At 36.8% G+C, this 13769-nt stretch overlaps 1 protein-coding gene across 1 annotated transcript; it reads left to right on the top strand.

Annotated features, from left to right (window-relative positions):
* Positions 1–8807: 8807 nt before the first annotated feature.
* LOC132170629 (VAN3-binding protein) lies at positions 8808–13123 on the top strand. The gene is made up of 7 exons (XM_059581676.1): positions 8808–9219; positions 9649–9774; positions 10448–10880; positions 11989–12219; positions 12333–12382; positions 12481–12538; positions 12632–13123. Exons 1-7 carry the CDS (start codon positions 8815–8817, stop codon positions 12844–12846), a joined length of 1518 nt encoding a protein of 505 aa, XP_059437659.1. The 5' UTR covers positions 8808–8814; the 3' UTR covers positions 12847–13123.
* Positions 13124–13769: the final 646 nt, after the last annotated feature.

The raw sequence follows: 13769 nt of genomic DNA, 5'->3' as shown, positions 1-13769 counted from the left end.
AAAGATAAAGAGAGAAAACAAGGGCAAAAAGAATGAGGATGACCCCAAGATCGGTTTTATAGTAAGGGGAATTGGCCGATTAGGGGTCTCATCATCCCAATTACAAAACTCTCATTCACTCCTGGGGAGGAAAAATAATTTTGTTTTCTTGTTAAAATCACAAACTCACTTCAAAACGTAATGTACCAGAGCATCTAATTAACTATTGGATATGTAAGACCACACCTTCACGGGCTCACATATCCGATAATTGATTCTAACAAAGATGAATGGGAGAATACAAAATGATATTATCTTCTCAAAAAGTGCCACAAGCAAAAAGGCCAAAACTAACTTTGAGTATAGTAGGTTAGTCCTTCCAAAAGTAGAGGCTTCCTACTAGCCTTATGAACAGATGTTAAGACACGTGTACGGGTCCTCATTGACATTTTCTTCAGCAACATCTGAAAAATTATGATTATTTGACTGGTGAATATGTGAGTCCATGGCTCAGTGAGTATAACCATTCTACCAATTTATGCGAGTGTTTGAGCCCCCATATTACCTTTTGAAAATCCCTCAAACTATTGTTTACAAAACAGCTATTACATATGTAGGGTTTTCATAAAAGAGTTTATCAACGAAGTGTCATACATGTTATATATATAAACACATAGAGAGGTTTGTACATAGTAATAAAAACATTAATATTTTCCTTTTCATTTTCTTTATTATATAATTAACTCCATATCCCATAATATGGAGTAGTAAAACAGTTCATATCATGATAATGTTCATTCATCATCTTTCCACATATTCATACTTTCCTTCTTTTACATAATTTAGACTTCGTACCTCAAAAACTTTGCTTTCCCGAGCACCCTGACACTTCTACATCGAGGATCCACTTCCACATAGCTCCGCTACTCATGAACCCTTCCCTTAAACTTACACATGTTTTCCAGAAGTTTAGAGAGAGAAATGAGAGTTTTAGAGTGAAAAAATGAATTGGATTCTACCTCTGGCAACTACAATGCTTAGTCGACTGGGACTCTAAGCGCAGTCAATTAAGCCTTTGTGATGTGGCTCAATCTCATCTTGCCACGTGCCGTAGTCAAATAGAAGTTTGGATGAGTCTTATTTATAATTGGGAAATGCTAGGTGTTCTCTTAGTGTTTTTTTGATCCTAGGTAGATATTATTTTTTTTAAAAGGTATAAAAAAAAAAAAAAAAAAAAAAACCCTTATTTCTCTCACTTGATTTTTAGAAAATAATATCTACCTAGGACTAGGAGAACACAAGGAGAATATCTAGCATTTTTCTTTATAAATTGGTAAGGAACAGCATCTGCCTCATTAAGAAAATGTGGAACAATCGTGAGTCTTTGTATTGTTCTTACTGACTACCATCATATTTCTGTTGTGTTTCTACCTTACTCAATGTAGTGGAGGTTGATTGTATTTACAGAAATAAAGTGTAAAAGATTTACAATTCATACTTTACAACTGTGATGTAGGCGCCTATATTACATAAAAGTGTGTAAGTAGCATACTTTGGAGTATAAGATTACAATGAATGAATTAATCATACTGTACATTTCAATAGGATACATCCACTTATATTGAACGGGTCGACCTAACTTACATTCACGAACCAAATGTATGACAATGTGCACCATCAATGTGAAAAATCATGGCGGGAAGATTCTTTCTAAATTGCATAAAATGAAGGGAATTTTACCTTCAAGGTGATCCAAATCTTCTAACCACAGTATTTTGGAACAAATCTCTCTAAAGAAAGAAGACAACTCTATTAAAGGTTTAATAACCTTCTTTGGTAGGGATCCACGCAGTGCAATTAGCAAGAGTTGTTGTATGAGGATGTGACTATCATGACTTTTCAAACCCCTAATACAACGTTCTTAAGTTTCACACAATGTGACACATTTGAAGCATACCCATTTGTTTACATTTTCCAATACCACCAAAAGGTCATGTTTCTCCTTATTAGAGATTGTGAAGCAAGCATGTAGTGTATAAGCGTTTTCTTAGGGTGAGTGCGTATTGGGTGAAGTTCCCCTCTCAAACTCATCTCTTCTAAGTCAAGATGTGCATCATAGTTATCCTTCGTCTAACCTTTCATGTCCAACAACGTGCCTATAATATTGTTGAGCGCATTTTTTTTTTTTTTTATATGCATGACATCAAGATTGTGACGTAACAAATTATATTTCAAATATGGCAATGTGAAAAAGATACTCCGCTTCTTCCACTTTACTGGGTCATCAATACAACCCTGACAGTTCCCCCACCTTTTCCATACACAATGCGGATCAACAACAAATCCAACTCCATCTAACCATGACATGATCTCTTCGCCACTTACCACATTTGGTGGAGGATTCAATTCTTGCATACCATCAAACGATCTCTTATCCCTTCAAAATTTATGATCCATTGGCAACCATCGCCTATGCCTCATATAGGCAAATTTATGGCCATTTTTTTAACCTTTTAGAACGAGTATTACGCATACAACATGGACATGCAGTGTGCCCTTTCATACACCACAAAGACAAATCATCATATGCGTTATGCGTCCACACCAAGGCCGCACGCATCGTGAAGTAACCCTTGGAGTTTATATCATAAGTCAATACTCCAACATCCTATAATTCCTTCAATTCTAATATTAGGGGCTCTAAGTATACATCTATCTTTAGTCCGGGTGAACTTAGGCCAGAGATAATCAGAGATAACATAATAGAAGACTGTTTCATGCTCATCCACGGAGGTAAGTTGTACGGTACCAACATTACCGGCCAAGTACTATAAGTATTGCTCATATTACCGAAAAGATTAAATCCATCAGATGCTAAGAATCTGAGCCATTGTGGTTAGGATGCACCGACCAAACTAAATTTAGTGCTAGTGTTGGATTATTTAATTTGAAGTGTGAAAGTGGAAGGAGTAACACGTTGTTTTCAAAATTGCTCGGGTTTCTTAAAGGTATTGTTACGGATAATGCTCAACTAACTAATCTCATCCATAACATTTGAATTCAAATAGTATTTTGTAACATTAGATAAGCTCTAATCTCACCTTGAATATCTGTACACATGCTCAACAAAGTTGAATTGTTTTCACAATGTGATGTGCTTCGGTAGCATTTTCGCTGGGTGTCCTGAGATTAGTGTTCCTATAATAAGCATTGATGAATTGAAGCAACAAGAAGAACTTAGGAGTGGGGTAGATGTGGTGCTAAGAAAGCTTGATGATGGGCAAAGAAAGCTTGCTAAGGTGCTAAGAAAGCTTGATGAGGAGAAAAGAAAGCTTGATGAGATTTTGGAACTCCAGAGGAAAATTGGGAATGAGGCAAAACAAAAGCACCTGGCTAAGCAAACCAGTGCAGAGAATGTGGCAAAGATGAATTGAAGCAATTGGAAGAACTTGGTTTTGAGCACTTTGAGGAGTTTGAATTACTTAGTATGATTGTTTTAAGATTTCTTTTTCCTTTTGTGTCATTCATTCGTGGATTTGCCCGTCTCTTGTATGGCGATGAAAAAAAGATAGAAATAAAAATATTTCTCATTTTTAGTAGGTGTAAGTCTCATATTATGACCACGTTTTATAATTCAAATACAATAGGATGAATAAGAGGTAACAATCTATAAAAAGCCTTGAAAAAAACCCGTGGCTACAAAAATCCACTTATACACAAAACTTGTAATATCGTTATAGGGATTTAAAGATTGAAAAGTTTAATACAGTTTTGTTTTGGAATCAAACCCTTGTCCATGTCAATAAAATTGTACACAAATCCTTGCTCTCCCTATGTGTGTATGCATTTATTTATTTGAATCTATGATTGTAAAAAGGTTTTTATTTTCCTCTTTTGACGGTTGATGATGCTTTGTTTGGTTACCTAGATACTACATGTAAGGAAACGAGTGAAAATTTGTTTCCCAATTTAATTTGTTCTAAATTAAATTCAACTAAACCTAGGAAATCATTAAAAGAAAATCTAGAACAGATACAAGGACACTTACAACCTTTTGCAACTTTTAGGCTCTGTAAGATTAACAAGCTTCCCACTTGTTTCCTAGCTTGACAATCTTCTTGAAGTGATTCTCCTTTATCGGATCTTCCGATAGACTTCTTATCGTTGATTAACAAAACAGCTTCTCAAACACAACAACACTATAAAAGAAAATAGCTATGAAGCTTTGAATATTGATAATCCTCTCTTAGCACAATATAGAATTTGCCTCTCAGTTGCTTAGAAAAATTGTGTTCACGGCAGCATTTGGACGACTAACGGTCGCTGTTCAAACAGAACTAAGGTTTTATAGAAGTACAAGTTGAAGTTGAAAAATCCTAATGCGGCAACAACGTACTTCCGTTCGGACGGTATTGACTTCCGTTTGGACGAGGTTTCACCCATTCAGACGGACTTGTGAATGTGTAGCGAACGAAGCTCTCTGGTTTTATTATGTACTTCATCCGTTTGGACGGTTCAGCGAATGTGCATTGAATGGAGCTCTCGGGTTTTACTATGTGCTTCACCCGTTTAGACGCTCCAGTAAACACTCTTGCAAACGAAGCTTCAATCGAGAATAAATTACATTTTTTGACACCAAATTAGCAAACCTAATAACAAACATATTTGTGGCACCAGTACTCCAAGGTTTATTCTATACACTATCTAGGTATCCTCGATTAAAGGATGGGGATGCGATGCGACATGGTACGGTGGTTATGCTAGAAGAATCTCCAACTGCTATAAATGAAGCAACTATTGTAGCAAGTAACCTTGGGTGTGTTTGTTAAAGAATTTTGGTTCAATAATGTAGCAAAAATTAATTGATTGATGTAAAAAAAAAAAATTGTTTGGAATGGAAAAATGAAGAAATTTTATTTTGTAGTAATTTTTTTTATTTGAATAATTATAAAAAGTGATTGATATGATATAAAAAAGTAGAAAGGTTGAAAAAATGAAATAAATAGTATTGGACAAAAACATTTAACAAAGGCACCCAAGCCTGACTCGGCCTCACCGTTTTATGCTTTGTTTTCTCTTTTTATTCTTAATTTTTAAAGCCATTTAGTTTAATGGCTTAAGGATCTGAGATGTTCTCTGCCAACACACTCGACAAGCATCCATACTCTCACTCCTTGCCGGTTTTGTAGGCAGTCTCAGCAAAAGGTGTGCGGTCAATTGTACTAACACTTGGCCTAGAAAAAACAAAATTAAAATTGTACCCACACTCACAAATAGACATTAATGCTTGGTGATTGGCATATAATTACTGCCATGCAGTGCCATATGAAATGGTTAAGTACAAAGGAGGGAGTAAAATCCCAAAATGGCTCTTTTGTCTATTAATGATAGAAAAAGCTAAAGAGGGCCGTTAGGTGTCTTAAAATTCTTTTCAAATGGTGTGAAAAGAATTATTTTGAGGAGTAGAAGATAAAGGAGAGAGAATGACACTTGTTTAAGAAAAAAAAAATGCTTACCACATTATTTAAGAAGCAATTTGAAAAAAATCACTTAAAATGTCTAGCATTATCCAAAGGTAAATAGGGGCCATGTTGAGAAGTTCTAGAAAAAAGGCATAAAACACACATGCATTTGAAATGGAATGGAAAACGAAAGGTGGTAATGATCATCGAGAAAATAAGGCAAACTGGCAAACGGAATAAAGGGTGTCGATTTTGTCAGTAGTTAATCATCACCTTTAGAAAAACAAAGCTGACAAGAAAAAAGAAAAAAGAAAAATATATATTGGGTAGTAAAGGATGATGACGTAGGCAGGCACGCGCATTTTAGCATAAGTCCCTCTCTGGTGCGCAGCTTTGTGGCAAGAGGTGCATGGGCATGGAGTCGAAGCTAAAGTTTTGTTTGGACGTCGAAGATTGTCGGGGTTGGACGTTGCCAAGACGGTGGACAGGTTAAGAAACACTGTCAATTTGGTCACCTCTTAGGATTTCGCTACTGCTTCTCTGTGGCATGTCAGAGGTGGAATAGCAGAGGCTACGGCGTCGTTGGAGCCAAAATGACCATTGGCCTGAAAGCCACCACTCAAGCATGCATGCAAATTCAAAGAATCTTCTCAAACCAACGTAAATTTCATTTCTCATGTGTAAAGTGTTTGAGGCATTCAGTAATCTGTTTCTACAAAAGTTAAATCTGTAATTATCAAGATATAAGATCTCTAAGATTAAAGTTTTTTTTTTTTTTTTTTTAAATTACTTTTAGAAAGAAAAAGAGTTTATTGTTTCTTTCATAAAAGGTGGTGTTCATTAAATTCAACCTTTATAAGGAAATGCTACATATTTTTAAGCGGTTAACAATATTCGACGTGTCGGTGAAAATTAACATTGAATATTATATGTACTTTATTTGTTATTTAATCTAATGATAATTTTTATTACCATATTAGGGAGTACATACTTTAATTTTTTTTTAATTTTAATTTTAATTTTTATTGAATTGGAAAAAATGTTATACGGGAGAGTCTTTTTCACTCTTGGTATGAAAGAAAAAGAAAGTAGGAGACCTAAAAAAATGGATGAGCTCTTCAACAATAGATCTAAAGCAAAAATCACGGCGCAAAAAATACAACAAAAAAGTAGGAGAGCTCACCCTACTTTTTTACAAAAATGACCTAGTCCTCTTAATAATGGTCGCATAAAGAGGTATTAACACCAAAACAGAGGACGCAGATAGGGGCATAACTGTTGCGAGACTCTTCAATCCTATTTGAACCCCTAATGCAAGGGGACGCGAACAGGGGCATGACCCTTGCAATACCCTTCGTGCCTTATTAGTATAAACTACCATAAGTTTCAAGTTTTGATAGAATTTGGTCAGACTATGATTCAATCGGACTTGAAAGAACACTTGTAGTTTTCATTGTCTAAGCCTTCTTGTGTAGTTTTCACTGTCTAAGGCCTTTCTGTGCGATTTACAATGAGTAAATGTTATCATGGTCATGTGCATGCAATAAAGTAGTTACTCTACTCGCTCCCCTTTCTTTTTTTTTTTTTCTTTTTTATTTTTTTTGACAATCAAAGAGTTGTAAGAGTAAAGTTAAATTCCTAATCCACTTCCAATTATCTTTGTAATACTTTATAATACTTTAAACTAATTTTATATTTAGAAATACTTTTTACAATAGTATACAACCGTCCGCGGATTTCTTAAATGCATGACTCACAAATCTTAAAATGTATGCAATTTTATCTTTAATTTTAACTTTGATTTCACACATAATACAATGGATAGGATTAGCACTAGCTAAACAAAAACCCTAGCCGCATAGGGAGGGGAGCCCTCCCTTCCCCGACTCTTCCCCCCCCCTCCTCCTTTTCTTTTTGCTTATTTTTCTTTTGTTACAGGCTCAACGCCGAGTGCATCGTCTATCATTTTTGCCGTGTCTTTTTTTCTGGGGTTGATGGGGTTTTTGGATCGGACTGTTCAAAGCTCGATCTACGTCCTTCCGTGAGACCCACCTCGACACGCACCACTCCACCTCGCGCACCAGCCCCGCCCACTTCCAACGACACCTGTCGCTTTTGAATTTGGCAACCCCGCGACGGTTCGTGACTCGCATGCGCCTACGCGTGGTTTTTTCGCTTTCTAGCTAGAATCATCTGGCAGCCTTCCTCTGATGGTGTTTTGTGGGCTCTCTTTTTTTTCCCTGTTTTTCTGTTTTCCCTGTATTTTGTGGTCCTAACTTGTTGGGTTGAGGATGTGAATAAGTTCCTGGCTTGCGAGTTGAGGAGGATGAGTTTCGGCAGGAGGATGTTGTTGCCTATGTATCGGATTGAGTCTGTCTAAAGCAGACTTATTGTTACAACTGAAGATTAGTCATGGGTTAGCGGATTTTGATGTTATAGACATGTCTTGAACGTCAAATTGTAATGTATGTATCTATGACTTGTAACCTTGTACCTTCGGCTATGATTTTCTCAGAACTTTTGCTCTATGATGTAAGAGCTTTATGCTCGTGATCCTTCATTAATTAATAAGACTAGAATGATTTCCCCTTAAAAAAAAAAAAAAAAAAAAAAAGGTCGCCGGATAGGATTAATAATCACACTATATTTTCTCTTGGTGCATTCTTCCTTTTTATATAACAATTAACAAGAGCAGGCACATGGTTAACAAAGTCTTTTCTTTTCCCTTTTTTCCCTTTCTTCGTAAAACCGTTCTTAAAATGTCTATTTTATACCAATTTTAATCTCTTCAAACAATAAAATTGTTTTATTGGCCTCAATGGATTCAGATCCGGGCAATAATTAGGTATTGTACTGATTATTATATCAGCTGCAATAACATTTATTTGAGCAGTTTAAAATGAACAGTCCATTATGCGACAATAAAATAGAAGGAAAAAAATAGATAAAAAGAAAAAGAATGTCTTCCAAGCCATAAAATGTGGTTGAAAGGGTGGTTCGAGTAACTTCAAATGAGCCATTAAAAGTAGCCGGACCACCTCTTTGGCCCACAAGTATGGCCACCCCTAATGCAAGTTGGAAGTAGCTCCAACAATGACACAAAATGGTCGGAGTGTATTTCTTTGTGACTATTAAGAGTTGTTTTGCCAACCCAAAACAGCTAACGGGGTGGCCAACATATTTCAATAGCCCTAGCGGTGATGGTGAGAGATTGATAATGGTGACCCAATGGTAAGACAATAAAGCATATATATATATATATATATATATATATATTATATGCCATTTGACCATATTCTGACAGTTGACCAGACATTTGGCCTATTATATAAGACTCCCGAAACCTCTCTCCAAAACCCCAAAGGCCATTCTCATGGAAGAAACGCTTCTACCAATTAAGAAGTACTCTCGACGTGCTGGGTCCACCACTCGCGGCGGGACCCAGCTGCCGGAGAGCCCAAGATTGCCTATGGAGTTTCTATCCAGGTCATGGAGTGCTTCGGCTCTTGAAGTCTCCAAAGCTCTGGCTCCTCCTACTCCTCCTCCTCCTCTTCATCATCATCATAATTATTCTTCTTCATCTTCTTATTCGAGCATGGCTTCCAAGTCAGCCAGTGGCTCTTCTTCTTGCGCCACCAATTCTATACCCGAATATATCTCCGGCGAGTCAGAGGAGCTTCCACCGACTACACATTCAGCTGGGAACCAGTTCTCTTTCGCTTCCTCTGCTACTTCCCAGCTTGTTCTTGAACGCATTATGTCACAGTCTGTTAGAGAGGTGCTTGCTTAGATTCGTGTTTCAGAAACTTTAACACTCTGTTTGGCTCTCAGGAAAGAGTGAGAAAAAGGAAAAAAAATGCCTAGAGATTTTAAAGTCATTTATTGCACTTCTTTTCTTCCCCACCACACTTAGCATAAAAGAACAGAGGATCCCTTTCCATCACTCTGTTTCTTTTTCCCGTTTTCAATTGTGTACGATACGTTTTGCACCAAAAATTAAAAAAACGAAAATTGCATGTGCGTACTTCGAAAAAGAACAAAACTTTTAGCCTTTTTCTTTTCCTCCTCCTCCTCCTCTTCTTCTTCTTCTCATTCTTTCATGGGAACCAAAAATACAGAGTAGCACCCACACACAATTTTTTTTTTTTTTTTTTTTTTTGGCTGTTGTTTATCTGGGTTTTTGAACTGCTTAATGGGTTTTTTACAGGAAGTGTCGCCATTGACGTCAGGGAGGCTATCTCACAGTAGCGAACCTTTGAACGGCCTCGGTTCTTTAACAGGAACAGATAGCCCACCAGTTTCTCCCTCTGAGGAATTTGATGACGTCGTTAAGGTTTCTGCTGTAATTCAAGACTCCTATATACTATTTTTAACATATTATTTGATTATTATTTTTTAATGAATGTTATATTAGTCTGATGATCTCCATAGAACATCTCAACTTTCTGCTGTTTCTCTCTGCCCCATAATCGTTTCTCGTACTCTTTCTTTTATTATCACTTGGGTTTTGTTTTTCACTTTTTTTTTTTCCCAACAAGTAAGCTACCTTACTCTACTCTTGTATATGCGGTCTTGTCATGTTTGTCTATAATTTTGCCTGTTTTGGTGAAAGAGAAACCGTCACTGATGTATGCATAGTTATCTGCTCCCCCTCCTTCTGACAAGTAAGCGATAATATCTTTTGCTTCTGACGGAAGCTGTTGCATTTCCATACATAAATAAAAAGCCTCTGTTATAATATTTACACAGCTCTGCGCGCTCACGTAGATCAGTCCTTTCCCTTGACTAAAAAACAGTGAAAAATGAAGCCAATTCTGCCAGCAGATTGCGTGAGGAAGGCATCATTGTGACGAAAGCCCTTCCATTTTCTGTTCTTCAATGAATTTTCCCTTAACACCCTTTTAAAGCATGTGACACCCTTTTGTCTTTTATAGATAATAATCATGTTGTATTAATTAGAAGAGAAAAAAAAAAAAAAATCATGTTGTATTTGTTTGTGCGTGCAGTTTTTCCGTGCCAACAACACCATACATCATCTGTTCAATGGTGGGCGTGCCAGCTCCGGCAATAGCAATGGCAACCCCGGCGGTGGATCCAAAACAGTTGGGAGGTGGTTGAAGGACAGGCGAGAGAAGAAGAAAGAGGAAAGCAGAACCCACAATGCCCAGATCCACGCAGCTGTTTCGGTTGCTGCGGTGGCGGCGGCCATAGCAGCCATTACGGCAGCCACAGCGGCCTCTTCGGCGTCAGGAAAGAATGAGCAGTCGGCTAAGACTGACATGGCGGTGGCATCAGCCGCAACTTTAGTAGCTGCGCAGTGTGTGGAGGCTGCAGAAGCCATGGGAGCTGAGCGTGATCAGCTTGCTTCGGTTGTTAGCTCTGCTGTTAATGTCCGTTCTCCTGACGATATCGTTACTCTTACAGCTGCAGCAGCTACGGGTAAGATACATACAATAATCAATTAATCGACAAAATTCAAATTTACAAAGAAATGTTATCTAAAATCATTATCACCAAAGACTATCTTGAAACTCTGTTTCTGTGGTTGAATTCAAATGATTCTTGGCGCAAACTTCAATTCCTTCGGATGTGTTTGATGATAAGCAGTATATACTGCTGTGGATCATCAGCTGCCTTCCTGCTGCTTTAATGTCCGCAGAATCTGTGTCTGCATTAGATAAAAATTAATCAGTACCTGCAAAAGATTAAAAAGGAAATTAGGAAAATAGCTTGTTGGAGTGTGCCGACGAGATATAGCTCCAATGCTTAACTAAACAAAGGGTGTTTTGAGAAGAAAGATTATGACTAAAACAGTCGAGGTCAGAGGGTTTGGGTGGGTTTATCGTTGCGATTTTATAGGTAGAAAGTGTGATTTTAAACCAAATCGTAAAAAATGAATGATTTAGGATTGCTGTTTAAAAAATTGTGATTTAAAAATATAAAAAATCTGCATTTTCAAATTGTATGTAAGTGAGTGTTTTTTTGAAAACTTATAATTTTAAAAGCTGTATTGCGATTTTAAAAGTCAGACTATAATTTTACTAAACGCTTAACTGCGTTTTTAATCGTTACTTTCTAAAATTACAAACTCGTTTAACACCAAGGAAATGAACAGTTCCGTTTTTACAAGATGTTTGTCGCTTCTTATAGTGAATTTCAGTGTACTTGTGAATTTCAGTGTACTTGTCTGCCAAATGTATCGACACTCCGTTGGTGACATTTCTTGTTGCAAGTATTTCATGTCCCATGACCTTCTTCACACCTATTGTCTCATACCGGGAAACATGGGACAATTATTGACGTGACATGAGAATGGTTCGGTGGGTGATCTGCCCGGTACTCTCTAGTTTATGGGTTTTGGGTTGGAGGTTTTCTATCTGCTGGGGTAGGATTCAAGGAACGAGTAATCTTTGGGTTTAATAGAATTCCAAGCATAAATTGACCTATTATTTGTTAATCACTTCAATTTATAATATTTCTGCAATACAATTTTTAGTATTGAAACGTCAAAATGTCACTCCTATTGAACCCTGTACTTTGTATGCAGCACTACGTGGGGCAGCAACCTTGAAGGCAAGAGCATTGAAGGAAGTGTTGAATGTTGCAGCAGTTGCACCGCTGGACAAAGGAATGGGAATTGGATTTTGTGTTAAAGGGAACAATGGTCATCCTAGTGGCAGCTCTAGTGAAGAGCTTGCTCCCCTTGAGAATTTTCTAGGCAACTATGGCCTAGACCTTCTTGCTAGGGGCAGTGAACTCCTTAAACGCACCCGCAAAGGTAATCATCAGAAATGAATTCTATTCTATGATATCAAACTCTTCTTGCCATTTTCTGAACTAACAAGAATTCCTACACATAATATACAAATTAACGTCGGATTCGTCGTGCAGGCGATCTTCATTGGAAGATTGTCTCTGTTTATATTCATCGGACGGGCCAGGTTAGCTTCCTTATTCAAAGCTACTAATGATAATGATCAGTAAATGGTATTATGATAGCTATGTGATTTATCACTAGCCCTGCTTTCACTTTTTGCAGGTAATGCTAAAGATGAAGAGCAAACATGTTGCAGGGACCATCACCAAAAAGAAAAAGAGTAAATCACTCTTATCTTTATCAGCTTTTCCACTTTTTCATCTTCAATACAAATAGGTTTACTTTTTGATAACTTGTGATTTTGGGGTGACAGATGTGGTAATGGAGTTGTACAAGGATATGCCAGCATGGCCGGGAAGACACCTGTTTGATGGGGGAGAGCATCGACGTTACTTTGGATTGAAGACAGAAACAAGAGGTATTGTGGAGTTTGAGTGCAAGAATCAGAGGGAATATGACATCTGGACTCAAGGAGTTTCAAGGCTTCTCTATGTTGTGGCAGAAAAAAAGAACTCTCACACTGCGTGAAGTTTTTGTCTGCTGGGAAGGAATAAGCATCAGGACAATCAATTTGATCTAGCTAGGGAGATAGGTAAAGGCCCTAAGCAAAAGCAAAAGATAGTAGAGATAGCTTTCAATGCTTTAGTAGAAGGAAAGGAGAAACGAGTGGGAAAGGGATCAAGGCTGCTTTGAGTTGAAGTAAGAGCAAATATTATTCGATCAGTTGCCCTGCTTTTTGACTATGATTTCAGATATGGATCGTATTAATTAGTTATTCTATGAAAATATGCTGTTTGTCATAACATTTTCAATCTTGTAAATCCTGTTTTTATATGCTATTTGTCCATATAATATTTTCAATCAAAAAAGGTGCTTGTAAATCCAGTTGGCATTGCTTAGTCCTCTTGCCCAAACCTTTAAGGTAAAAACTGTACAACAACTTTAGCAAGTCACAAGAAAGTAAAGTGGACAGTAGTGGTTCACATTGCAATCTCCAATCTACATGTGGTTAAATAAATACAAATAAATACTAATGCATGCTTTTGACTACCATAATGAAAATCCACATGCTTAATTAGCATAAATTACATTAAGGACTTGTTTAAGATTGCGTTTAAAGAGTCTAAACGCGCTTTTAAAGATCTAAAAAACTTAAAAACACTTTTGGCAAAATATTTTTTTGATTTAAAAACTATATTTTTTAAACACAATTACAAATAGGTGCTAAGAGTGTTTGAAAAATTGAGCTTTTAAGTCAAAAAAACTATTTTTGGTAAAAAAATTTATTTTTAAGCTTCTGCTAAAAATACGTTTTTACAATTTTTAAAGTAAAAAAAATCAATATCAAACGAGTTAACTTTTGTTTAACACAACTTTTTAAGTATTAAAAGTATTTTTTTTAAAAAAATTCTTTAACGTAATCCTAAACAAGCTCCGAGTCTCATTCATGT

This window comes from Corylus avellana, chromosome ca2 (assembly GCF_901000735.1).
Source record: "Corylus avellana chromosome ca2, CavTom2PMs-1.0".
In the NCBI taxonomy this organism is placed as follows: domain Eukaryota; kingdom Viridiplantae; phylum Streptophyta; class Magnoliopsida; order Fagales; family Betulaceae; genus Corylus; species Corylus avellana.
Note: the sequence above shows the minus strand (reverse complement) of the source record. Positions and strands in the feature narration are given on the sequence as shown.

Excerpts from the sequence above, each read along its gene's own strand:
- LOC132170629 (XM_059581676.1), top strand. The coding sequence starts at position 8,815 with ATGGAAGAAACGCTTCTACCAATTAAGAAGTACTCTCGACGTGCTGGG. Across the intron at positions 9,775-10,447 it reads AATTTGATGACGTCGTTAAG|TTTTTCCGTGCCAACAACAC; the intron begins GTTTCTGCTGTA and ends TTGTGCGTGCAG. Across the intron at positions 12,220-12,332 it reads CCTTAAACGCACCCGCAAAG|GCGATCTTCATTGGAAGATT; the intron begins GTAATCATCAGA and ends TTCGTCGTGCAG.